Raw genomic sequence first — 27,177 nt, forward strand, 5'->3', positions numbered from 1 at the left:
CTTGAAAATGATCACGGCCAATATGGCGGACAGAGTGGAGGTTTACGTATTATAAAGAAACACTAAAAATGTGTTCTATTTGAAACAAGAAAGGTGTTGAATGCTGAATTGGTGTTCCAGGAGGGGTATTTTATGTAAGGTTGTTGGTGTATTTCCAATTATGAGTGGTTCACAAAAGAGGGTATGTATTCTTGTCCTGACCTCGCTAGTAGTTAGGTCGCCCTAACTTTAGATAGATGGGGAGGCTGAGGAAGGCAATAGCCTCCTTAACCCTCTCCTGTGTCATATATGACTTCTATGAAATAAGAAAACTGTGTTTTCCAATCAGTTCCAAATAAATGCTCAGCTGTACATTGCCGGGACTTTGATAATCAGTTTGGGTAAGTAATATTTGTTCTAATTTTGTTCTTCATTAAAGGTTCAAAGTACCAATGACAGTTCCATTCTCAGCAAATATTCTATGGTCAAAGCAGGTTACTTCAAAGATGATTTTCTGAAGCATTTTGTGACCAAAGATGCCAGAAGATCTCCCTTGATCAACAGGTGAGTAATTAATTGATAAGTTCTCTGGAACCCACCTAATTGAAACTGGGTTACTATAGCTACAATGCAGAACTTTGATACTACTGGACAGAGGTTTATTTCAATTGCAGAATGTACACCAGGGCTTGTACACCAATGTCAACATAGTAATTTATGCCTAAATTAAGTAGCTTAGGGGGATTAAGCAGGAGGGCGATTTCACATGAGACATTAAAATTGATGGGTTTTTTAAATCAAGTTTAACCCTACAAAACCTATGTTATCTAAAAGCTAAAAAATCAGGCTTCAAGAAAATATAAAATTTTTATTGGTTTCGACCACACCCACTGCATGTGGGTGACTGACATCTTCGCCATTTTTAGCATAAAATGTTTCAAACAATAACTATAACTTTCAACTTTAACTAAAACATGCACTTTAAGTATAAGTATGCTCAAAATGCTTTAAAATATGCCCCTGATGATGCTCTTTAAGAATCATAAAAAATATTTCAAAACAAATCAATCTCTTCTTAGTAAGAACTAATTAAAAACTCGTTGCGGACATTACGTAATGTCCGCAACGTTTGACCTTTTACATTCCCATAGTGACCAAACCTGTGCTTCAAGAAAATAAATATTACAAATGCTCTTTTAGATTGATAAGAGCAATATATATCTGGAAACATTTTTTATGTATCTTGTTTTCTCTCCCCGCAATGCTACTTCAAAGATCGTTGCGGACATTACGTTGCGGACATTACATTTTTCCAAACCCTGCAAAAGGGTCCAAAACCTAAATCAAATACTGCCCAAATATTCACATGTATGTTCTAAATGTTCAAGAGGGTATGAAAACTGCTATTTAACACTCTTTACAGTTAAGCTTTGTTCCTCTCATTTCACTGTTATATTATTTGGTTGAGGAGAAAACCTTTTCAATGTCAACCAGCATAGGGATAGTAAAGGGACCTGCATTCTCCAATCTGATAGGTCCAAAGAAAATGCTTGAGATGTGAACTTCCTCAACATCATCTCTTGCTGGCCAGTCAAATCTGTTGGCCCCAGTTCTATACAAGTACTTCATCTTCACCATTTCCCCTTTGAAGCTAAGTACTCTCCCAATGTAGTACCTTTTGTTATTGTAACGAAACTTGTAATGTACAGCATAGTACTTCTCCGTCTCTATTAATGGAAGGGGGATTTTAAGTAACTCTCCTCGGTGAAGTTCCCATAGCATGCATTGTCTAAAAAGGATTAATGCCTGCTCATCTACTATTTGAGTTGGTAAAGCAAGACATCTGGCATAAATACAGAGATATACACCACAGTCATAGTCATTTCCTTTACCCTGCTGTGGGATTTCATCTTTGCCATTGCAGAAAAAATGCCACTTACTCAGGTCAACATTGGTGTCCAGCCCTTTAAGGACAGATGCCATTTTACCTATGGCCTTCTGTGTTGGAGGCTTAACAAAATCCCCAGGCTTACTGTCTAAAACCAAGACAATATTTTCCTTTGGTTGTGCTACAAGAAGAGTCCAGTGCTGAGAGGACCTCCCGTTGCATGGGACTATAATCATATCTGAGGACAGGGGGGAGCTGTGACTTTTTTTGGAGTAGCTCTGAGATTTCATTGGCATTTCTTGCTTCAAAACTTTCCCAAGAAACTGTTATAATGTCTATTCCATTTTCTTTGCTTGCAATTTGAATAAGCTTCATATATTCATCAATTATGAAATTGGTTAGCCATTTGTCTGTGGATGTAACATCTGTGGCAGACTTAGAAACAGTATAGACTAAGCTTTCCAAATCAGAAGGCGCAATCAGTTGACTCCCATTGAAATCAATCAAGCCTTTCAGGACAGCCTCAACTTCATTTAATATATACTGGGGAGGGTTATATGGTGTTGATTGGCTGAAGACAGACCTAAGATTGTCTGGTAAACCCATCTCAACTGTGCACTGATGACATGTGTCATCAGATGAATTTCCATCTGAAGACTTTAGGGACTCTTTAACAAACTCAACATCATCACTGTCCCTTTCCTCTGAGTGGCCTAAGTTAGAATCTTGATCAGATTCAACATCGAAACTGTCATCTAAATCTTCTGCTTCATCTTCATCATCAGAATCATCATCAAAATCACTTTCAAGATATGGATAAACATCAAACGCTAGGCTTTGTGTGGCTGTCTGGGTAGTATAAAGGCGACAGGTAAGGAAACCCTCCCCATCAGGCTCGATACAGTGAAAACGAGAGATACCAGGAACTGAGGGTGCTTCAGAGAAACGTTTATTCAGACCTAATGAAGCCATCTTCTCATTAATTTCTTTCTCTGGGATAAAAGTAACCTCTACATTCATGGTAAGGCTGCTGGCCACTTGGAAGAATGACTGTGCATTGTACACAATGTTGGAATTTTCAGACATCACTGCATTCCATACAAGACGCTTTACTGTTCCACCAATGCCATCCACAGCACCCTTCCCATGTGAGGTGGCAAAGTAATTCCACTGGATATGAACTAATTCTTCTAATTTGTGTAAAAAGTTGGCCATAAATCTGTTCTTAAATTGAGAGCTTGGCCCATCAGAAAAAATGTAAACCTTGTTGACTCCAGGATGCCTCACTTTTAACCCTGAGATCACTTCCCACAAAAAGACAGCCACAGCCTTCTTATCGTGCTTCAACTCATCTGAAATGATAACACGTGATTCACATTTTCTGTCACCCTCTTGTTTTGTCCACATAGCTATTGTGAACAGGGTCACCTGATTCTGGCTCCAGTGAGCTGACTGAATTTCATCCTGATATTTACAAGTGTAGTTTTCTGCAAAATCTATCTGCACCACAGCTTCATCAGTATCAATACTTGTAAGTTTATCCTCAAAATACTTTGATTGCTTTCTTTTCAAAAAGACGTGCTCAAGGAAATATGGGACCTTCTCCTCCAAGGATGACAATGCTTCCTTAACTGTGCCTTCCTTGCAAAGTTTCTGCATTTTTTTGATAATCTTAGATTTATTCTTGATTTTTCCTGGCACCTGTACACTCACTTGCTCCCACTCATACCATGTGACAGCTGAATCCTCATATTCAAGCTCTTCTAGCCAAGATGGACAGCAGGCACATTTTCTCAGCATGCATTCTTCTGAATCAGAATCAATGCAGACAAAGTTGTTTACAAAATCACCAGAATAGCAAGGGAACCCTGTTATTTCTTTAGACAAACAATCACAAAGGAGTTTAATGTTCTCGTGGTACTTGCAAAGGCACACATTTCTTGGCAAGTCTGATGACAGAAGCACATTTGTTGGTCTCAATAAACTAAATTTGGTCAATCCAATCTTGATAGATGGGTTTTCCTTTAAAAAAAGAGCATGAGCTTCTTTCAGAGAGTAAAGAAGATGACGTTTCTGGAGATATTCCTTTCCTCCCTCCTTGTTACGGCACACAATGACATCTTTCCTTCCAGGAGACTGCCTTGACACCGAGTCAAGTAGGTAAAATTCTTTCACTTTTGCAGCAGTTTCTGCAGAGATGCTCTTGTTGCCAGAGGTCTTGCTTTTCTTGGGTTGTATTCCAGCAGCTGAGGCAAGCTTCACAATTACAGCTTTCCTCTTCCTTGGGCTCTTTGGCAGATAAGGCTTGACTTTCCCAACTGCTTTACCCAAGGCTTGAGGAGTGCTATACGCCCCAGTGTGGTCTGGGATATCTTTGCCAGAACCAGAAGCGCCATTTGACTTTTTAGCCTTTTGCAATAAACGAAATTTCCTAACACGGTCTCTGTTTGCCTTCTTTTTCTTTTCAATTTCCTCAGGAGTTTCAGACTTTGGTTTCTTTCTTGCAAGTCTTTTCCTTTCCTTGTCATTGCATTTGTATACATCATATTTTTCTTTGTCTTGTTTCAACTTACTTCGAAAAATCCTTGACCTATCAGTATTTGATTTGGGCATCTCTGTTATGAAATAATCACTCTAAAAATGTCATGTTTACTAAGCTTATTACAGAGCCAAAAGATTGGAATTAATCCTGTTCAGCAGTATTTCTATGCTGAGCATGCTCTGGGTCATCACTGAGCATGCTCTCATTTGGAAAGCTGCTGACAATGGCAAAAATAATAGAAACTGTGATATATAAGCAGTTTATAAGGCATGCACATACAGTAGGATATCATGCATTAGTACTTATAATGTAAAATGGAGGATTTTTTGTATTACAAACTTGTGATCTTTAGAAATGACTTTTATTTGAAATATATGCAATATGATCATTTTTAGGTAAAAAATAGCTAAAACTGACAATAAACAGCAAAGATATCAATAGATTTAATACAAGTTCCAAAAATGTAATGTCCGCAACGCTACCTATGTAATGTCCGCAACACAAACTTTTGCTTATAAAATCAAGTAGGACAGGGCGATTTTTAAATTTTTTTGTGGGAAATTAAAATTTGATCTTTACTTAATTTAAAAATAACAGTTATCCCCTAAACAATGTTTCCAAATCACAACAAATTGAAGATACATTTAGTGACTCAAATGTGTGGTTGATATCCAATGTAATGTCCGCAACATCTTTAAAATGAAAAATATCAATACTAGTTATTGAGAAATTGGAAATTTTTTTAATGATATTTATTTAACTATATATGAATTATGAGAAAAGACAACTTTAGTTGATTTACAATACTCGGGATGTTTTTTATAGAGCTTTAAAATCAGTTTTTTTGTCTCTGAACGTAATGTCCGCAACGTGAAATCACCCAGGAGTTCAACACAGACATCAAAAATTTGTATGGTCAATTTATTTATTGCATAATTTAAATATTCATTCTCAATATCATCAGAGGCTATTACATTCGTATGAAGGCTGTTGACAACATGCTTCGCATATTCCTTACCTCAAAGGAATTTGACAAAAAACAGGTAAGATTAATCATATGTTTATGAATATTCCAATTACTCATGCTGTTAGGAGTAAGATATAATTTAGGATACTGTATTGCCCAATTTCTGAAAGTCCAACTCGATTTTTTAGGTGATTTCTTTAGGGGCAGGATTTGACACATCATTTTTCAGATTCAATGCTGAAGGCCTTTTACAAAATTCTTGCAAATTTTATGAGGTAAGATAAGTTTTACATGCTACAGTATATATCTTGGTTAAGTTCTTCATCACTTTGTAATGGATATAATTTGACAGATTGATTATCCAGATGTTGTCAAGATAAAGAAATCCTTCATCAAAAATGAACCATCACTGTGCAGTGCAGTAGGAGCTGAAAACCATAGCTGTCCTGGTGTTGAAGGTGAGTTTAGTGATAGTAGCTTTTAATAAACAAATAAACTAAAAGAAAACTAAAAAGAAACTGTTTTAAAAAGTTGTCATCGTCAAAGGCGATAGGACATTCTGAAACAAAAAATGGTTTCGTCAACTACAAACAACATTGAATCTCAACACTAAGGCCCATGTTCTTGACGAGAATAAGAAGCAGAAACACAAGTCATTCCAGCTATTCTTGGATCTTGGAATGACCTATCTCCTTTTGCTTTTCGCCTTTAGTATCGCCTTTGGTGATGACAAAGTTTTTTTAAATAGGTGTAAACAGATCATGTTTATTGGTTCAAAGTCATCAAGCAAAGACAAATGAATGGTTCTATTCAAAGAGGGATCTTTACACTGTGGTGCACAAAAGTATGACCACCAATAATATATTATATAATTTCGTCTTGGCCTTCATGGGATTGTCTTATCTCTGATCTAAATGCTAATTGGAGAATTGCAATCTCAACAAAAGCATGGAATTACATTATTGGTGGTCACAATTTTGAACTTTGCACTGTAAGTTCCTCCACTCAAAGAAAATATCCCATGAAGAGAGGAATGGAATGCAATACCATGCTATCTTCCTAAGAAAATGTCTATGTATATGAGAGACTGAGGTATTGGCTAATTTCTTTGAATTTTTAATATATTTATCTCTATAGGTTTACATACAGATAGATACACACTTGTTGGATGTAATTTAAAGGACCTTGCAAGTCTAGAAAAAATCTTGTTGAATTGCAACATCGATAAATCTTGCCCTACTCTTCTCTTGTCAGAGGTTGTACTCTGTTATCTAGATGCTAAAAGGTACTGTAACTAAAGTTATTGTTATTAGTAAGAATTAAATATTTTTTAGATAAATTTTTATTTTATTAAATAATGGGGGGGGGGGGGGGGGAGGGGGCTTGACCGAATTTTCCTTGACTTGTCAGTAACTGCTCATTTTACTGTAAATCCATTACTTTGATCAAATAAAACTATATATGGCTGAAGAGGGGGGCTACAGCCCTGAATCTGAATTCCTACCTGAATCCACCCATGATGTTGAATCTCTACTGTTAGTTGTTCACAGTCAAAATTAAGATATTCAGAGGATGTTCTGATTTAGGTTTTTGATTTGTTTAACAGCTCTTCTTGTGTTATCAACTGGGCAGCTACATTTTTTTCTTCTGCTGTTTTTGTCACTTATGAGCAGGTAGTTCTGATTAAAACTGCTAAAACCTGGTTCTAACTAGCGACCCAAGAACACACAACCCATTGTTCTCACTATGAAAAGAAACGACACAAGTGCAAGAGAACGGAAGATCTTGATTTTCTTGGCTTGACCTTGTACTTATGCTTAGGCTGCTAGTGAGAACCAGACTAAATGTATTTAATGCATGGTCAGTGCAAAATGCAACCTTTAATATGTTCTCATTTACTGATGTAAGTCTAATACTGAATATTCTAGGTTTTCCCAGATGATCCATTTGGTGTTGTCATGTAAGTACCACCATAATATGTGTCTTTTTTAATCGTCTTTATTTAGAGCCAGAGGTTGACACATGACAGTTTGCCAAGTTAACACTGAGTGAGACGGGACCACAAACATGGTCATCCTTGCCACAGTGAAGGTCTTACCATTTGCAGATATCTTAAGAGCAAAGGCAGCACCTTCTACTCCAACCGGGAAGTGGTCAATATACGCATACTTTTCGATGCATTTTGGCCTTGCATCCACACTAAAATGATCGAAAACGTATACATTTGAAAACGCTCTCCAGAGTGGAGACATTTGAAAATGAAAGCCTATCGTATGCGTGGACAAGCGATAACGAAGGTTTTTGGAAATGCTGGCGTTATTCAAACCGGCACGTCTGTTTTTCTCATACAGATGAAGATATTTCAGCTTTTCCTATCGTATTTGCGTCTTTGATTGCTTTATCCTTGACTGGTGAAAACGCTATTACAATGCTAGTGTGAACGTGAAGCTTTTGTTCCGTTTTTGGTGAGAATGAAAAAACCGAGCGTTTTCTAAAAACTACTACTTGTAGCATGATAAATCCTCTATTCCCATCTTTTTTAGGATAAAGCACTTTCATCAAGTTGGTTCTCCGTTACGTAGCATCACAGAATTCCCAACTCCTGAAGTTCAAATACATCGATACCAGAAACAGGTAAGCCATTGTCTCCTCTTTAAAGACTTGAGCTGGAATGAGAGGATTTATATTAGCCACTGCTTAGTAATTCCCCATGGTAAAATACTTCCATGTTTGTACATCAAGTGAACTAGGTTCAGTAGATTCATCCATCCACCCACCCCCTACTGAGATTCATTCATCCATCCACCCATCTACCCATGCTTCCACCCACCTAACCATGCATCCACATACCAACCTACCCATTCATCCACTCACCCACCCACCCATTCATCCACCCACCCACCCACCCATACATCCACCCACCAACCTACCCATGTATCCACATACCAACCTACCCATGTATCCACATACCAACCTACCCATTCATCCACCCACCCACCCATTCATCCACTCACCCATTCATCCACCCACCCACCCACCCATTCATCCACCCACCCACCCACCTACCCATACATCTACCCACCCACCCACCTACCCATATATCCAAATACCAACCTACCCATTCATACACCCACCCACCCATGCATCCATTCATCAACCTACCCTTGCATCCACCCACCCACCTACTGTTGGCCCCTTTCATCCACTTTTTCATCCACCCACCCGTCCATCCACTTACACACTCCCTCGTTGCTTCACTGATTCGTTCATATATTTTTCATCTTGTCAGAGATGGGATTTGGTGAAATATCAAAACATGGTGTCCTTCTACAAGTCTTTGCCTACTGATGAACATCAACGTATACAACAAATAGAACCATTTGATGAGTTTGAGGTTTGTAGCCTGATACACATTTGTATACATAGACATTTGCTTCAGTAGAACAGTTTTCGTATGACTCTGAAAGCTCGCGGTACGGACACGCAGTCGTGATACGGCATACTCCAGACCAATCACAATACCCAATTTACTCTCCACCCAAAGAAACTAAGAAATAACCCTGATGTTGGAAATGACACTAAACCCCAAATCGATCATCTGTACATCACTGTAAATGGGGTATTAAAACAATTATCGTCCTTGAAGCCAAACAAAGCCTCCGGCCCATAATTTACTCTCCTTCCAAACAAATACCCGAAACACGACGCGAACACGGCGCGCCCCCGGTCACGCCAAGGTCGCGCCACTGCCTAAGTAAAGGGACAATTATTGTATTTGCACCTTGAGTAGGGCTAATACGAATAACTGTAATAACTGTAGGTGACTACACCACTGTCAAACGCCCCACACTGCCTGCTTGCTACATAATAGTGCCATTGCCAAAGAGAATGACAAAGAGTTTTCAATAGCCATATTTTATATTAAGTATCGTTCCCCTCCCCAAACCCAAACATATCATGTGTTACCATGCTTTTTGATTGCTTCAGAACACAATTTACTGGATGACTGGTCCAGTACGTTTCCTTGGCAATAGAGGTTTTGCACCATCACGTGACGGCACTCATGTTAGATGGCAGGAACAATACAATCGTTTTACATAAGAAAGAATTTAATTCCCAATAGCAAAGGGATTTTATTGTTCTGCCATCTAACCACAGGCAGTCCAAGCTGGATTATGGCGCAGGCACGTGATGGTGCGAAACTTCTATTGGTTTTTGAATCGATTTTTCTTTCCACAGGAATGGGACTTAAAGTGCTTCCATTATATTATCTTGGCTGGTTTCAAAGGAGATTGTAAGATGCTTTCACAAAAAATGTATCCAGAAAATAATGGTAAGCTTGCTTGTGTCCTAGTTCTCCATCCATCCATCCATCCATCCATCCATTCATTCTTTCTCTCCTTTCTCTCATTCACTCACTCAATCAATCACGATGAATCAGTCAACCAATCCTTAATCAAACGTTTTCGTGTTTGTTTTCCAGAACATAATGAGTGTAGTAGTACTATGGTCAAAGACCCAGCGATGATAATTCCAACTCCGTTAAAATTAGCATCTAAGAACAAGTTTCAAAGGTAAACATTCAGCTTCTCATAATAGATTCCCACTTATCTAAGAAAATACGTCGACGTACTTGCAATAGCAGAATAAATTTTTCTGGAGCACCAACAGGATAAAAGAGAAAAGAAAGCATTACTCTTAGGCCACGTCCACACTAGTGCGCTTTCGAAACGCTCCGTTTTTGTGTCACCGAGAACGCATCGACAGATCCACGTCCACACTATCGTTTTCATAGCGCTTTAACTCACCCGCTCACACTAAAACGATCAAACGCAGAAACAATTGAAAATGACACACTATAATCGTCATCTGCGCATGCGAAAAACAGATGAAGTGGCGAGAACGTTTTCAAAAGCAACCGTTTTAGCTTTTCACCAAACAAGATAGACCTCGGCTTCCGTTTTCAAATGTCTCCACTCTGGAGAGCGTTTTCAAATGTATGCGATTTCTAACTTTTTACGGAGTTGACGCAAGGCATCGAAAAGTATACGTTTTCAAACAAAAGCGCGTTATAGCGTGGATCGATCAGGAGCGCAAATACTAATGTTTCTGTTGGAGTAGAGTCACTCTTCTTCTCTTCAAGCAAAACTGATTTTCTTACATAATGGCAAAACGTTTGATGGTTGCTCCACTTTCATAGTCATGTCTATCCAATTTTTTTTTGTTTTTCTCTTAAGTTTTCGTTCTTCTCCTTCCCATTTAAAAATTTTTTAAATTAAATTTTTAAAACTAGAAAATTGCAGCATGGAAATAATAACGCAGCTAGCATCCTTGGTGTTGTTTTTTTTATAGATACGGACACAGTGCGACGTTGTTACCTGGTGGAGACGTGATTATCATCGGTGGATTTGGTGAACTTAACAATAAACACATGAGGCTAAAAGGCATTAATATCTTACGTAAAGAGACAGGTAAACACTTTCATTTATTTTTTTTATTTCATTTAATACCATTCCTTATTTACATTGTTTTGTCGCAGAAAAGATTGCTACTGTTCAGTGATATCTTTCATTCTGTTGTTCGCGTGGTTTTACTGTGTTCCCGGACCTACCTTTACATACCTTCAGCATGTCTTCAATGTCAAGACCTTTAAGCACCAAAAACGTCTCTAGATACTCGCGTCTCACCTCTGCATGGGGTCTAGGGTTCGATGCTTGGAGATCGTTAGGTCTATTTCTTAATTGGGGTTTTTTTCCGAGTTCTCCGGTGTACCTTCCTCCGCAAAGCCCAACTAGCTAAACTGCCTGAAATTCCAATTCGATCTGTATGTCAGCCGTGCCCTCACTAGCAAGGTTTTGAATGACAGTTTGTCCTGACCTCGACGACCAGTCAAAGAGGTCAACGTTGAAGCGCATTTTACTCATTTATAAATCTTGGTCTTACTAACCGCATTTATGCTTCCTTTCCAGACGTTTGGAAGTGTAAAGACGCAATACTCACAGATGATATCGTGATTGGTGAGTGCGACGCCATAAGACCAGCAAAAAATCCTTGATTTTTGCCGTGAGGGCAAAAAAGGCCGTGAATTTTTACAGTCGTAAAAAATACTACAGAATTCAGACAGTATAAAACTTATTCACACGATGCTTACTGCTTTATACTCTGTTACATTGATATTTACAGGCATTTCATCTCATTCCAGGGTCCAGAATGTTTCATTCTTCTACGTTAATCAATGACAACTCCATCCTTCTGTACGGTGGCAGGACTTCACCCAACAAACCTTGCACCTCGACTTGTATATTAAAAATAGAGCAACGCGGTAAAACACTATCCAGTACAAAAAACAATTTACCGTCTGATGAGCATCTTGATCAACAACTTACTTCTGGTCAAACATTCGATACTCCAAACTCAACCAGTCCATTGAATAATATAGTTGAGCGAAACTCAGATAAGACCAAAGTTTATAACAACGAAGATGGAACAGTTTGTACCTTGACTTTGCTGGATCCACAGGGATCAGGGCCGATTCCAAGATGGAGGCACACGGCTACTAGATTACTCATGGATCATGGTAAGAACAAAACCAACAACGCAATATCAGTTTCCATAAATTTACTGTATTTTTGACCCAAATTCCTTGTTTCGACTAGAAACAGTTGGTTAAGGCCAAAAGAGTGAAACTGTGATATCTGCTATCAGGTGATTTGGAATCTACTGAAGCGCGCAATGCATTGTTGTCAACACAAAAATTCTCAAGTATTGTTCGATCATTTGTACGTTACGTCATCGCCGCCATGTTGGTGGTATTTCACGACAGATTTCTCATTAGCTTTCATCGTTATACTCCCATCATGGACCGCCATGTCTTTGTCATTTGACTTCCTTGTAAATGCTCGTAAACCATCAATATTCCTTGTCAGAAACGAGACGGGGTTGTCGCGCGGGGACTGTGAACTGGGTTACCATATTCTCGTCTTTCACATCCCCATAATCCTTTGCGTCTTTGGGGGGTAACCAGAGGGTAAAAACCCATTTATTTTGCTGAAGGCTGATCAGACAATGTTGAAAATACCTTGTTTGGTATCCAAAGACAAAATGAAGAAGTAAAAAACAGAAAAAGATAGAAGCTTGAAGACGTTTCAGGTATATTTTAAACATTTTTTCGTAAGTCAATACATTTTCTGTAAGACCAAAAACTCTTGATGATCTGTACACGCAAAAATAACTTGGAATAAACTGATGATCAGTATTGTTCAGATAAAAGCAGGTATAGTATAAATTCAATTAAGAAACCTTTCAATTTGGGACAGTTTTTTGATTGGTTACCCCAAAAACACAAGGCATTATCGGGATGTAAAGGCCAAGAATAAACGGAAGTTACTAGAATATTATAGACATACGTGTGTTATGTTTTTATTATTATTACTTTATTTATTTTTGTTTCTTTTCTGTCTTTTCTCATAGAGGAAAAAGAGAAGGTCCTAATCTTTGGAGGACGTACACCAACACGACTGGCCATCAATGACTGTTATATATTAAACATTACAGACAACAAGTGGGAGGAGGTAGGGATAGTCTTACTAATTATATTTATTGATACAATGCGTTCCTGTTCATTGTTTCTTTCATAGAGTATTATGACTTTCTTTAACGGTCATACAAAGAATCTTAATATATAATCTTTCCCAGGTCGAGGGGAAAACTGGGTCGAGTTGGCACTGCGATAAATTCAACTTGGATTGTGTTATGGTCACCAAAAAGTTCGGCCATTGTTCTCGGATTCCCATACAAATTCACTGACTTTAAAGAGAAAAGATAGATAAATTTCTTTAGTTAGCTCTCTTAACAGCAGTAAGAAAAGCTTCAATCAAGCTAGAAAAATGATTTCTTACTTGTATTCAGAGAACTAACTAAACAAACCAAGTAAATAGTTCATTTAAAGTCAGTACATTTGTATGGAAATTCGAAAACAATTTCCGAACGTTTTGGTGACCGTAACACGATTCAAAACAATCTTATACCACGTGACGGCTAGCGCCGAAAAGGTGAATTGCGGGGCTGTTTTAGAAGACATTTTCAAGATGGCATCTATTTTGTCACATGAACCAGCCCCATAATGTATCGCAATCCCAACTCAACCCAGTGTTTTCCTCGACATCGAAAATGAAATTGGAAAACAAAGGCGCGCGTACTATGCTTTCGCTTGAATTTTTCATGGCTTGTCCTTCCGTCCGTCCGTCCGTCCGTCCATCCATCATAGACCAGTTGCTGTTCTCTTAACCATGATCCATCTTATCCATCTCAAAACTCCTACACAAATAAAAATCCCAGTGATAGAAAGCAGTAGACAAGGAACTACGACACTCATCATGAATGCTAAATCCTTCGACATACACTGAAACACCAACTGTCCATTACTCTTTACATTCATTTTCCGAAATATGTCATGAATATAAATCATCTCTGTAGGACCCAATCGATGCCCATAAGTAAACGTATTTAAAAAGAAGCATTCGTTAAAGCTATGAAGTTCTGTAGAGCTGACAGCGTTCAAACGAAGTCGAAATCCATCATGATCTAACGGACGGACTCCGAGATAATAAACCATCATTCCAATGTACACATCTTCAATCCATAATGGCAGAACCAGCGACTTGCGTCAAGAATGCGTGACACTAGGTCACGCGAGAGAATGTACGACAATCCAGTGCACCAAGACGGGAATGAGTTCTGAGGGTATAAATAATAGCTTACGAAAAATTTCGAGGTATTCTTTCTCGATGGACTCTCCCTTCGGATCACATAACCAGAATAGAGATCTTTAGGGATTTTGGAGTGTTTGTTAATAAGCCACATGGATAAGAGTGGTACATTTACATAAACATCATCATCGGCTTTCAAGACATATTTACAGTCTATCGACAAAGACCATTTGAAAGCCATTAAAATTTTCAAGGTTAACGTCTTGTACGAGTCCGTAAAGTTTCCAAGTAATATGTCATTTTTCGTTGTTATTTCATTCCGTATGTCTTGAGTAGTGTCTTGAGAAGACGAAGTTCCAATGACAAAAGCCGTTCTGTACTTTTTTTCCCTCAACACCTGTGGCCTTCTACCGACGAAGTCCCAGTTGTTATCTCTTCCCCAAGTTTCTCTAATAGCATTTCTCTTTTGTACTTTATTCGGTGAGCTTAATACGAGAATTATCAATAAGAATCGCGAATCGTTAAAGCCACACGGAGTAATAACAGGTTCGTGAATAGGTAAGTAAGATTGATTCATTCTTCCATTGTTTAGTGAATCTTTGCGACTATTATAAGAAAAGTAGTCTTTTATCCGCAATGTTGGATCTAAAAAATGTTGTACGACCATATAAACGATCCATGCCAAGATATTCACTACTAGAAATCCAGTTGAAAGCTTTTTACGTCGTATAATTCGACCAAATATTCTGGTGAAAGCCGCCATCAATGTGTTGAAACGGTGCAGTGATTCGCATCATTCGCAACTGTGTTATAATTCGCAGCGTCGTAGACTCTATGAATTGATAATTAGTACTAAATTGTTTTCAAGGAGACGCGCATCAGCAGCTCTATAAGATGTGTAAATAAAACAATCTTTTTTTAATGTATTTTTATCAGTATTTCAAAATTCATATTAAAAAATACTACTACTGTACTGTGCAGTCGTTTCGCGGGGCTCTCAGGGGATAGTTAAGGTGCTGACACACGGTGCAACATTGCACGCAACATTGCATGCAACAAATTTGAATCGGGGTGACACACATTGCAACAAAATCACGCTTTAACATCGCTTGTGTCAGCCTGTTATGTTAAGATATATGGTCAGAAGTTATAAATTTGGTGGAAGCTGATTGGCTGGAAATTTCAAAATGTGGCAGGTAATGTTGCAGCCATGTTCATATGATGAAATTTGTTGCGTGCAATGTTGCAAGAGTAGAGCGCGATTCAACTTCAGATTTGTTGCATGCAACAAGTTTGGGGTAGACACACTCTGCAACAGTCCGGTTTCGTGCAATGTTGCATGCAATGTTGCACCGTGTGTCAGCACCTTTATGGGAACTCGTGGAGCCAATCACTGAACCGTAAAATACTCACCTCATCTCTGGGGTCTTGGGTTCGATTACTGGACTCCTCCATCACATGTGAGTAAAGTTTGTTAGGTTTCTCTCTTGATTCAAGGGTCTTTTTCTAAGTTATCCAGTTTGCCTCCCTCTGCAAAAACAAACACGCTAACTTTCAGCTCTTTCAGTTCCATTTGGCTCATCTGTGAGTTAGCCTTGCCCTGACTTTGATCAGCCCAGAGGTTGTTTCAGGGTTCGATCTGTGAGTTAGCTATGCGCTGACTTTGATCAGCCCAGAGGTCGTTTCAGGGTTCGATCTGTGTGTTAGCCGTGCCCTGACGTAGATCAGCGCAAACCGGGTTGTTTTAGGCTCAATCAGTGATTTACCCGTGACCTTTTGATCAACCCATTATGATCAAAGGTTGAAATCTCTCAACAGGCTAAGCTACAAGGTGAGCCCGCAGTCCCACGTCACTCACACACTGCTTGTCTATGGAGGAACCATCACGTGATACTGGCCGGGGGACTGGACAAATACTCTACTGCTCTAAATTTACTCCAAAACATTAATACTGCGGTGAGTTTAGCAATGTAAAGAAATCCTAGAATATAGAGTGTGTGCAATCATGTGTCTCGAAATCCCTTGAGATATGAATAACAATGAAACAGCCGCCATGTTGGTTGATCTAACAAGAGAAGCTAAAGGACGATTTTTGAGGGGGGGGGGGGGGGGGGGGGGGCGGGGGTTGGGCAAAAAAAAAAATTCAAGCACACACAGTTTTAATGAGTGATTAAAAAATGCGCAGAAAAGTGCCAGAAACAAATTCCACATTTTGTTCCAAAAAATTCCTGCCCAGCCATGAGACGTAGAAAAAATTTCCTGCACAAAATAAATTGCCTACTCAAAAATCTAATGGTCCGTCCTTAATGAGGAACGCTTTGTTATCGTCAACCAAGATGGCGGCAATGACGTAACATGCACCTGCTGTATAGAATAGTGTGAAGTTTCTCGAGTTTTTTCATTCATGTCTTGTTTATTTTCCTATTTGAAGGATTTTACACTGAACACCTTGACGATAACTCCTCCTCTAAGACCAAGGTAACAATACCCCTCTTTACTGTTGGTGTAATGTATTCCCATTTCAGACCGCGTGTCATTCCCTTAAGAATAGGATTTTTTGTTAAGTTGTTTTCATTTTCATTTGTCTTCTCGTGTGCAACTGTTAAATAAAGAAATGATACTCTAGGGAACGACATGCACGTGCCGTCTGAAATTGAAAACATTGCACCCAATTTGGAAAGATCTGTTCCTTAGAAATAAATTAACAAACGGGTCGCTTAAAGTCTCAGGTTTTTCAAGAAACAGTAGACATTTCCTGAGTGTGTACTGTCTTTGTATACTTGTAAGTTGAAAAACTTAAGCCTCTGGCCCGGGTCTGGATAGGGAGACTCGGCAATGACTCCCCGGTTCTCAAAGGGCTGGATGGACAAATTCTGCTGCCACTAGAAGCATCAAAAATCCGTGATAAATGATCAAACTATAAGGAGTCAGATACGATGAAAAGGGTTTCGAGTAGGGAAAGCATCGTTATAAATCCAAGTTTTGGACCAAAGACGACGAGATGTAGAACTACAATATTTCGACTTTATTCACAATCATGTATGATGTAGTTCTACATCTCGTCGTCTTTGGTCCAAAACTTGGATTTATAACGATGCTCTCCCTACTCGGAACCCTTTTCATCGTATTTTACTTAAGGTGGCTGGACCCCCTCACGCTTGACCGCTACCTTCCACTTTTGGAACGCTGGTGCATAAACGTTTCTTATCCGATTGCAAATCTTTTTTGCACATAAGTCACATAAGGAATGAATTAATGTTTGATGCAATTTTTAATGAGATCGGATGTATGGAGTATCGGAGTATGGTTCTTTATTTAAACTCAAAAGTCTTGCTCGCTTCTTTCTTGAAGTTTTTATTTGAGGCATGTTCGCCGATTCTATTCACTCACACTGACGGCAAAGTACATCATGACAAATGTCCCACGCTTGAATAAAAAAAACTGTTTATTACCAAACTTCGCGGGAGTAAATCGGAAAGCAGCCAAGCGAGATGAGACCGTGCATGGTACGAAAGAATTTGATGTTATGATCATTAGCAAACAATAGAATTCCCAGAGCATCAAATCGTTGGGAAAGGGAAAATATTTTCTGTATTTCTCGTTCGCTTTAGATCGCTTTAAATGAGTTCAATAGTCTTTCAATTTTGTGTAATATTAGTTTAAGTTCTAATTTGTATCCTGACGTAGTTTTGAGAGAAATGATCAGCGAATTTTAGAATAATGGAAGATCTAGTAAGATTGACTAAAACACTGCGATGAAAAGTGCGCATCAAATGTTTACCCCGTCTTCTGCACTATACGTTTTCACAAAATCGCATAAGTCGATTACCTTCAAAATGTTCCTTTTAAAACTAGATACAGAGTAAAACTAAATGAGCAATGACTTTTGTCAATGTATAGCTCTGAAATATTAATTTCGGCCGCATCAAATCCATTGTTTAGTTTTGAAGTAGATTATGCACTATATTTAAATAATCTCAAATATCTCATAATTAGCTGGATAGATTTTTTCAAAAATCCCCACAAATGGAGGCATCCAGTATATAATTATGTGGTACGAAGCATTTTAGTGTTGAACGCTCTGCAAGGCTAAAATTATTTTCTAAATGAAAACAAATATTTCATCATAATCACGTGTTATGACGTCCGATCTCATTCAAAATTGCATCAAGCATTAATTCAATCTTTATGTGACTTATGTGCAAAAAAGATTTGCAATCGGATAAAACACGTTTATGCACCGGCGTTCCAAAAGTCAAAGCGTGAGGGGGTCCAGCCACCTTAAAACTATCAGACCGACATACTTTAAGAGGAGTCAGGTTTTGATACTGATTTCGCCCACAACCCAGTATTTATTTTTGGCCGTCTGGAACGATAGAGTGATTGTCCTCAGACCGTGACACAGTATATAAATCAATTAGACAACAGAAAGTCTTAACAAGCTAGAGTGCACTCGGCTAGGCCTCGTGACTCTCTTAACGCTTGTTAATCGTTCTTTATATTTTCTCTCGTGCGTCTAACGCCATGGGCGAGCGACTTTCTGTTGTCTAATTGATAAACAGTGTATTAGTGTATAATAGGTAAATGCACACAAAGAAAACGATGGAAATAAGATCTACTTACCTCTATTAGTCTACTAACTATTTCACAGCCTGGATCCGGTTGCACGAAGGGTGTATAGTGCTGTCTGACGGATAAACCTTATCCAGTGGATAAAATTACTAGATAATAGTATTAGCATTGACTTATCCTCTGGATAAGGATTTATTCGTCGGATAGCGCTATCCTCCCTTCGTACGACCGTAAAACCAATCAATCTAATGATTCCCAGCAAGAGAATATGAACTAAGAGAAGGAATATCAGGTATTCATAATCATCATAGGCACCTTTTGATGCTTTTTTTAGAATCACATTTGTTTTTCTGCACGCGCTCTGCCCTGTTTGCTCACGTTTTTTTTTTAAAAAAAATGCAAAAAAACATGGGTAAACAGTGTAGACCGCGGGCTGTATGGGCGTTCAGAAAAAAACAATCGTTCAAAAGAATAATTCTAAAAATAGCATCAATGATTCTAAAAATAGCATCAATGATTCTAAAAATAGCATCAATGATTCTAAAAATAGCATCAATGATTCTAAAAATAGCATCAACGATTCTAAAAATAGCATCAACGATTCTAAAAATAGCATCAATGATTCTAAAAATAGCATCAATGATTCTAAAAATAGCATCAATGATTCTAAAAATAGCATCAATGATTCTAAAAATAGCATCAATGATTCTAAAAATAGCATCAATGATTCTAAAAATAGCATCAATGATTCTAAAAATAGCATCAATGATTCTAAAAATAGCATCAATGATTCTAAAAATAGCATCAATGATTCTAAAAATAGCATCAAAGAGTGTTTATGATGGGGGGCAGGAATTCCTTCTCTTATTCCTCATGTGATTCTCTTCAGTATTACTCCGCAGTGAAATGGCTAAGTGTTATGTCCAACCCCTCATAACCATATCCCACTTAAATCTGTCATTGGGATGTTTCTTTAGGTATTCTCACACATCTCATGTGATCAATGACAATCTTGTCTTGATCGGTGGAATCGATCCCTACACCACAGGAAGCCCATCTTTTACAGTCGTTAACTTGAAGTCCCTCACAAGCAGCTCTTTACCATTACCGGTAGGTTGTAGTGCATTACAAAACAATATACGCCCATTTTCTTTTGTCTCTAGTAAGTCTTGGTATCTTAGTATAGACCTCATCTAAAAATTAAACCGCAAGCAGCTTTTATAAGGGTAGAGCGGGTCTTTGTTTTTAGAAAGATATCTTGTACCGGTACCTTTGGTTTAAAAAAAATCTTAAAAATAAATAAACATATCATAGACCTCCTCTCGGTCCAGCGGGGGAGATATACGTAGAGGAATATTAGCTATTGTAGCATTAAAATACGCACTCTAACGCTGTTTTGATATGTTCAGGTGTGTCCCGGCCAGTCTCCATTGATGCTTCACAATCACACCAGTATTCTGATCGACCCGCAGACGATCATGGTTTTTGGTGGTGGCGGGAACTGTTTTTCGTTTGGAACTCATTTGAATGACGAGCCATTTATAATAGAAACCTCGTCATTGGGCTTGATGGAGGAATGAAAAATCTTTGAAATTAAATCACAATTTAAAAAAACGTGTCCCAACTAGTAGTATATGGATACGACTCAAACAAAGAATCTTATTCTCAAGAGAATGATGCATTGCAAAAGGCGATGCATCATGGGACTACTTAACAGACGCTTTAATAAAGGTTTTGCATCGTCATTATGTCCACGTCCATAATACTGCTTGGGCTTCCTGTGGTAGATGGCAGAACAAAATTCCTTTGCTCTTGGGAATTGAATTCTTTCTCATTTAAAACGATTGTATTGTTCTTGCCATCTAACATGGCTGCCGTCACGTGATGGTGCAAAACCTCTATACTTATACGGATATGGCGTCTTTTCCCCTTGCTAATAGACCCTTTGCATGTAACGTCAAAGCAGCTCAATCTGGGGGACAAAACAAAAGAATAGCAATCTCCTGAGAATTGGAACCTATTGTTTTGTCCATCAGATTGAGCTGCATTCCAAAGTGCTACAAGGGGTCTATAGTGGTTTTTTGGAAACAAAGTCAGCGGATTGATGAAGCGTCCCTCAGAACAGCTCCATTATGAAACGCATTATAAATACTAAATACTAAATTGATGATTTATTTATTTATTATTAATAGTAATAAATGAATTTCCCACAAATACACGATAACAATACCATCATACATTGAGCAGCGTTTTATTTAGCTAGGTTTGTTTCACGTGCTTATCACACGTGGTTTTTTAGTCTTTGCGTAATATAAACTTTCTTTTAATTTCTTTTAATAAATTACTCGGCCTTTTTAAAAGGCAATAGCGTAGGTGTACATCAATATTTATTTGAATTTATAATTATTACATGTTATAAGAGCTGGTTATAAGTGAATAAAAAAGATATCAGGCTCTTAGAGTGCAAACAATATAACCGTGAAACTTTAGTAATACTAAATAGCACAATTTCATGTGAACAAATTCCATTGTTTTCTATTGTTTAATTAGCACTATTTTGTACTATTTAGTAATTAGTGTTTCACGGATTAATTGTTTGCACTCTGGCATGTAATAATTAATAAATTGGTAATTACACATTTAGGGTCGATAAACAAAACTTAGTTTCCAGTTTACCGTGAAATAATATCGGATCGCTTTTATTTACGGCTCCGTCACACTCAATCGACCCTAAATGTGTAATAGAAATTATATGTCTTACGGTTTTGTACTATTTCTTTTTGTTCTCGTCTACCCTCCTCGCAGACACTCATATAGTCGTCGAAGAAACGTTGCGTGACAACGTGACGACTTTAAGAACGTCTAGTCTGCGGAGAAGGCTAGTTTTCGTCCTTGGCAAGTGCCAATCTCGTACCCAATCCCTTTTTTCTTACTGCACACGCTCGACGAAAAAAAATAGAGCATGGGCAGTAAGAAATAAAGGCTCTGGGTACGAGATTGAGCAAGTGTTTTTTAGCTAACACGAAGCTTGCGATGCTTTATTTTCTAATGAAGCGCGTTCTTTTATTCTTTGAACTCGAATGCTGGGAAGAGCGAAGAGCCTGGTACTAATACATCGACAAGGAAGTAGACGGTGCCTGCCATTCCTTTAAAGAGATGAAACTTTTGCTTTTAGTCCAACGAAACAAAGTTTCGAAACCTTTCAAAATTATTGTCACATTCACATTTGTGCAACTCGGGTTAGATTCCTTGACTCGGAATCACATGTGAGTAGAGATTTTTAGGTTTCTCCCTTGATTCAAAGGTTTTTCTCGGAGTTTTCCAGTTTCCTCCCTCCACAAAACCTAACGAGGGTTTCAGGGTTCGTTCTGTGAGTTAGCCGTGCCTTGACTTAGATCAGCCCAGAGGTTGTTTCATGGGTCGATCTGTGAGTGAGCCGTGCCCTGACTTAGATCAGCCCAGAGTTTGTTTCATGGGTCGATCTGTGAGTTAGCCATGCCCTGACTTAGATCAGCCCAGAGGTTGTTTCATGGGTCGATCTGTGAGTTAGCCGTGCCTTGACTTAGATCAGCCCAGAGGTTGTTTCATGGGTCGATCTGTGAGTTAGCCGTGCCTTGACTTAGATCAGCCCAGAGGTCGTTTCAGGGTTCGATCTGTGAGTTAGCCTTGCCTTGACTTTGATCAGCCCAGAGGTTGTTTCATGGGTCGATCTGTGAGTTAGCCATGCCCTGACTTTTATTAGCCCAGAGGTTATTTCAGGGTTCGATCTCTGATTAGCCGTGCTAACTGGATTAAATGGATTCAAGAGTGGATGTTTTCATATTTAGACATACCTTCAAACAAGGAGAAGGGTGTGTCGGGAATGCGACAGCCATGTTTGCCATAATCTAAACACCATTCTGCAAACTAAAAACATAATGACTAAAAATAATTCTGATACAAAAGCCTTATATTATTGCTCATTGATTCGGCCAACAGTCAAACAAGATCAGCTTGAGACAGTGAACACTGACACTGACACTTTTTGGTTGACTGCCAAGTTACCAGGGTGTGGAAACCGGATAACATGATTAGTAGTAATACATACCTTGATGGCACGATAGATGTACTTGTGTGAATCAGTGGCTTTGTACAAGCTAAGGAAGGCATATGCATTACCAGAAACGCCATGGCATATACCATAACCTTTCCTCAGAAGACCTTTGTTCCAGATCAACTCACCACACTTCAAGGCAGATGTAAGGTACTTGTCTTTACCGAACACCTACGACAATTGGAATATTAGCTGTGATTAGGGATGGATCATAACACAATTGATGGGGGAGGGGAGGGGGGGTTGCAGAAATTTATATGCGCAATAATATTTCATTTACCGGTGCATATTTAGGAAGACGAATTGAAGTAAATAGGGAATTTAAGATTTGCAAAATCTACGACGGCGACGTCAACGGGAAGTGTAAATAATTTCTCTTTGGGGTTCTGTTCATTGGAGATTTAATTTAAAACATTGTCAGTAAAGTCAACTTATCCACAGGAAAGACAGACTTTGAAGACGCCCGGACCCTAAAGTGAAGTTATTTACACTTCCGGTTGACGTCGCCGTCGTAGATTTTGCAAATCTTAAAGTCCCTAATATTCATTGATAACCACTGAACCTACATGAGGCAAATAATTGTTTTAGTATTGGTATTTCAATTTCAGAGAAAAGACAAAATTCAGGATTTTATAAAATATTTTATTATTACTTCCGCTTTGGTGATTTTACTTCCGCTCAAGACCAGTGAATATGTCTGATAATCAGTGGTCACTCAACCAATCACAGTGCACAAACCTCCATATTCAAGCCTAAAATCATATATTAACCAATATTGATCATGTCCAACCTACCTTGTAAGCCTTGAGCATCAGGTAAACAGCCCCAGAAGCACCATGACACCAATGCACCAATTTGTCTGTTGGATTTTCAAGAGAAGAATGAAAATTCCCGGATGGAAATTGCTGGGTCAAAAGGAAGTCTATGCTTCTCTCTATGGCAGCAAGGTTGGACTGGACAGCTGGAGTTGATTGAGCCTGAAGACGATAAAGGATGACATTCGTATTATACCTTGTTGCATTACATTTTCGTGACCTTTTGATGTCGCGAGGTTCGGCATTTCGCGACACCTAAATTTTAATGATTTTTGCGGGAAAATATTTTATTTTAAGTCACTATAACTTCGCTGTGTAATTGAATAAGAGAATTATGATTCGTTGCAAAAACAGACATAGTTAAATTTTTGAATCGAGTACATTCCAAAATGGCAAAATCAAAATGAAAGTGTTGCAAAATATGTGAACTACGAACTCGCAAAGTGAATGTGTCGTGAAATATACGAACTGCGAAATTGAGGAATCTGTGTTGCAAAATATGCCACCTCCGCAATTGCGACTGAAATGCATGTGTCGCAAAAGATGTGAGCTGCAAAATTGCAAATGTGTCGTATGCGACCTTAAATATAGCGAAATAGAAGTGTCGCAAAATATGCAACCACCGAAATCGCGAAATTAATAATTCTAAATATTGTAATATTTATAATAATTCTAAATATTGTAATATTTATAATAATATATTTATAATAATATATTTATAATAATATATTTATAATAATATATTTCATTGGTAAATGAGAATTACATTTAAGAGAAGTTTCGTACCTGTAGCAGCATGTACAGTATGCCGACAATACCATGTGCTGCCCCAACATAGTGTTTCTCATGCCACATGTACATCAGGGGTGATGTGTGACGTTCTTGTTTCGCTAACCTTTGACCAGAGGCTATGATAGCAGAGCACACCTATACAATATTACATCTCAGTCAAATCCAACTAGTAGTCTATCATCAATGCTGCGTTCTGATTGGATGAGCTACTACTAGGCTATAAGTTATAGCCTTCTAGTGGCGAAAGAAGGTGTAAGTAGTATAAGAAAGGTGCCGGCTTTGAAAACCAAGACATTCAATTCAACTTCAATTCAAAACTTGTTTGCATCTATATATTTGACCAACTACTTCATTACATGAAATTTTCGCGACACTTTAATTTCAGGATTTTCAAAAAATTGCGAAAGTAATGTGACGCGAAAAATAAGTGTCTCGAAAACAGTGACCACCAAGAGAGCATAAATAAGAGAGGGAAACTTCTTAATAACGCGCGCGCCATGTAAATTCCCAGTTGGGCTATTTTTAGAAACCGGATGCAGCTCTTTCCGTTTCGTTTTTAGCGATCAATAAGCGGAAAGAGCGCTCGTGAATTAAGAGGTAATTAATAACTCATTTTATGAAATCGCAAAATTAAAGTAATTTAGAATGGAGAGAATAAGAGAAAAATATCAAATGCTCTTGGCGGGAATCGAACCCACGTCTTCGGTATTCTAGTCCGATGTGTTAACCACTACACTACAAGGACCAACCACGCTGGTAACGCAGCCGGAATATGAAATGTAGGGTACTCGTGAGGATCCCAGCGCGATATATATATTTTCCCCTATAGGTAAGTAGAACACCGTAAATATGTACGTAAAAGAATAGACATAGTATAGTAGTGATAAATTATGCGTTCGGTGTAGAATGGCCTTTTTTTCGCAAAATCGCGAAATAAAGTGTTGCGAAAATTTCATGTAATACTAGATAGTTGGATTTGACTAAAATTTCATCTTCATGGGCTATTGACTAATAGTCCATTCAAGTTTGAGGAGTAATTGCTAGCTAGTTACCAAGAAATTACATTTATTTCAAAAAACGTTGAATACTGAATACTGCCATTTCAATGTTAAGGCATGTTGTACTGTGCACGTAAATTCCTACTGCATTAGGCATTTAAATTTAGTAGATACCTCATTCAAAGTAGTTGCCTTAATCTTGTCCTGTCCTAGTTCCTGCTGCACATACAGGAGGGAATACAAGTACCCAGATCTACCATACAGCACTTCATCTGGTAATGATGGATCTTTGCAAACTCTGTCGCACATGCTCTCTAGCCTGGTCAAACATTTTTTGCTTTTTTCTGGTTTATTTAGATTGAAGTAAAGGACTGCCAACTGGGCTAGTATACCTGTTAGAAGTATGGACTCAATATTGAATACTCCAGTTTTGAGTTCTCCTTTGCTCAGCCTTAGACATGAACTCACTCAGCGTGACCACAAATATCTAAAATAATTTCGTATTCTTTGCAACAAAAACTCAAATAAATGTCTAGGAATTTGCCTAGGTGATACCTATTTTGGTCCCTTTGCTTGCTAACACTGAACACTGAAAATATTCGTTGGGTGGCCATAGTATGACGCATCACGCTGTAATACTTACCAGCATCACCACAAAGAAATGTGCATCTTCGTCCTTTTAACTTTTGATCACCAATCTCTAGCATTTCTAAAGCTTTGTTTAAGTACTCTTCTTTCTTTGTGGGGTCATCTTTAAAGAGTGTCCTTGCTAAATGCATGAAAAGGTAAGCAACACCTGAAAACAAAACAGGTGAAAAAGACAAAATGATTAAGTTAAATATGGAAAAAACATATGAGAAGAGTAGAAGGGCAGAGGGAAAACCATTAGACATTTTCTGAACTTTTTTTGAAAATTTTGAAATATAAAGTACCTCCAGTTCCAGTATAAACTGAGTAGTCATGGTCGTTACGTTCATCTTCAAATCCTTCCTCAAACCTCGATAAAAGTTTCAGGGTTCCTTGCTTGAGTCTGGTGTAAAAAGGCTCATTCAGCTGATCAATTAAACAACAAAGTATATATAAAATTAATTAATCAAAAGCACTCAGTCTGAATACAGCAACACACCATTCATTCATATAACTTATGCCAACCTGCCCGTTTGCTCCAACTAGTTTTGAACTGCCATCATAGTCTGAAAAGCGGTTCTCAAACTCTCTGACATCTCGAGAAGCCATTTTGAAATTTAGAACTCCATTAAGAAAGAAATTACTATCTCAAATAACGTTGAAAAAGTTGTCTTCTCCAAGTTGCAAACTGCAAGCTTCGACTACTAGAGCTCTTCGATGCTAAACCAGCCAGGCGTTCCTGGCAACAAATAGCTTAATCCACAGGAAGCCCAATATTGTTTTGCACTATTTCAGACCGTAAATGATCACCACAGAGTATCCCAGTTTCTTTGTTAAAGCTTGCAACAAAAAACAAAACAAAAACAAAAACCAAAAAAAAAAAAAAAAAAAAAATTACACATAAATAATGATACCACTAACTCAAACGAAGAATATTATTCTTTAGACACGTGACCTGAAATGGGAAAACATTTTGCTCGCCCAAATTTCAAAAGAGGTCTAGCTTTTTTCTAATATTATTTTTTCATTTTCCATAGATGATAAAATGAAATTTTGCTATCCATAATTTTAACCATATTTTTTTTAATTTCCTTCTACCCTAAGCAATCAAAAATATGAAAGGTACCGATTGATTGGTTAGGTTTGATTGACGGCAGTGAAAAGGGGGTAAACTGATTTCATAATACAGGGTTTTC

The 27,177-nt window shown here is 38.1% G+C and overlaps 3 protein-coding genes across 4 annotated transcripts; 1 reads left to right on the top strand and 2 right to left on the bottom strand.

Annotated features, from left to right (window-relative positions):
• The first annotated feature begins 16 nt into the window (after window positions 1-16).
• On the top strand, window positions 17-20,870 carry LOC116300476 (tRNA wybutosine-synthesizing protein 4). Of its 2 annotated transcripts, XM_031709352.1 has the most exons (20): window positions 17-181; window positions 419-543; window positions 5,374-5,452; window positions 5,565-5,651; window positions 5,729-5,834; window positions 6,514-6,661; window positions 6,983-7,049; window positions 7,305-7,336; window positions 7,920-8,010; window positions 8,666-8,770; window positions 9,616-9,709; window positions 9,860-9,950; window positions 10,729-10,847; window positions 11,346-11,393; window positions 11,579-11,953; window positions 12,847-12,947; window positions 15,903-16,040; window positions 16,516-16,562; window positions 19,634-19,766; window positions 20,066-20,870. In XM_031709352.1, exons 1-20 carry the CDS (start codon window positions 101-103, stop codon window positions 20,234-20,236), a joined length of 2,238 nt encoding a protein of 745 aa, XP_031565212.1. In that variant the 5' UTR covers window positions 17-100; the 3' UTR covers window positions 20,237-20,870. The 2 variants fall into 2 exon arrangements, with proteins under 2 accessions (XP_031565212.1, XP_088885580.1); XM_089029454.1 differs by lacking the exon at window positions 5,565-5,651.
• On the bottom strand, window positions 2,009-4,145 carry LOC148911496 (uncharacterized). The gene has a single exon (XM_089029886.1). It carries the CDS (start codon window positions 3,665-3,667, stop codon window positions 2,009-2,011), a length of 1,659 nt encoding a protein of 552 aa, XP_088886012.1. The 5' UTR covers window positions 3,668-4,145.
• On the bottom strand, window positions 20,816-26,714 carry LOC116300477 (lanC-like protein 2). The gene is made up of 9 exons (XM_031709353.2): window positions 26,507-26,714; window positions 26,287-26,407; window positions 25,998-26,150; window positions 25,529-25,746; window positions 24,351-24,491; window positions 23,544-23,726; window positions 22,744-22,920; window positions 22,490-22,562; window positions 20,816-21,802 (listed from the first exon to the last, which is right to left on the bottom strand). Exons 1-9 carry the CDS (start codon window positions 26,588-26,590, stop codon window positions 21,720-21,722), a joined length of 1,233 nt encoding a protein of 410 aa, XP_031565213.1. The 5' UTR covers window positions 26,591-26,714; the 3' UTR covers window positions 20,816-21,719.
• Between the last annotated feature and the right edge of the window lie 463 nt (window positions 26,715-27,177).

This window comes from Actinia tenebrosa, unplaced genomic scaffold (genome assembly GCF_029948245.1).
Source record: "Actinia tenebrosa isolate PJP-AT-01 unplaced genomic scaffold, QUT_ActTen_1.0 PGA_scaffold14__42_contigs__length_11649687, whole genome shotgun sequence".
In the NCBI taxonomy this organism is placed as follows: Eukaryota; Metazoa; Cnidaria; class Anthozoa; order Actiniaria; family Actiniidae; genus Actinia; species Actinia tenebrosa.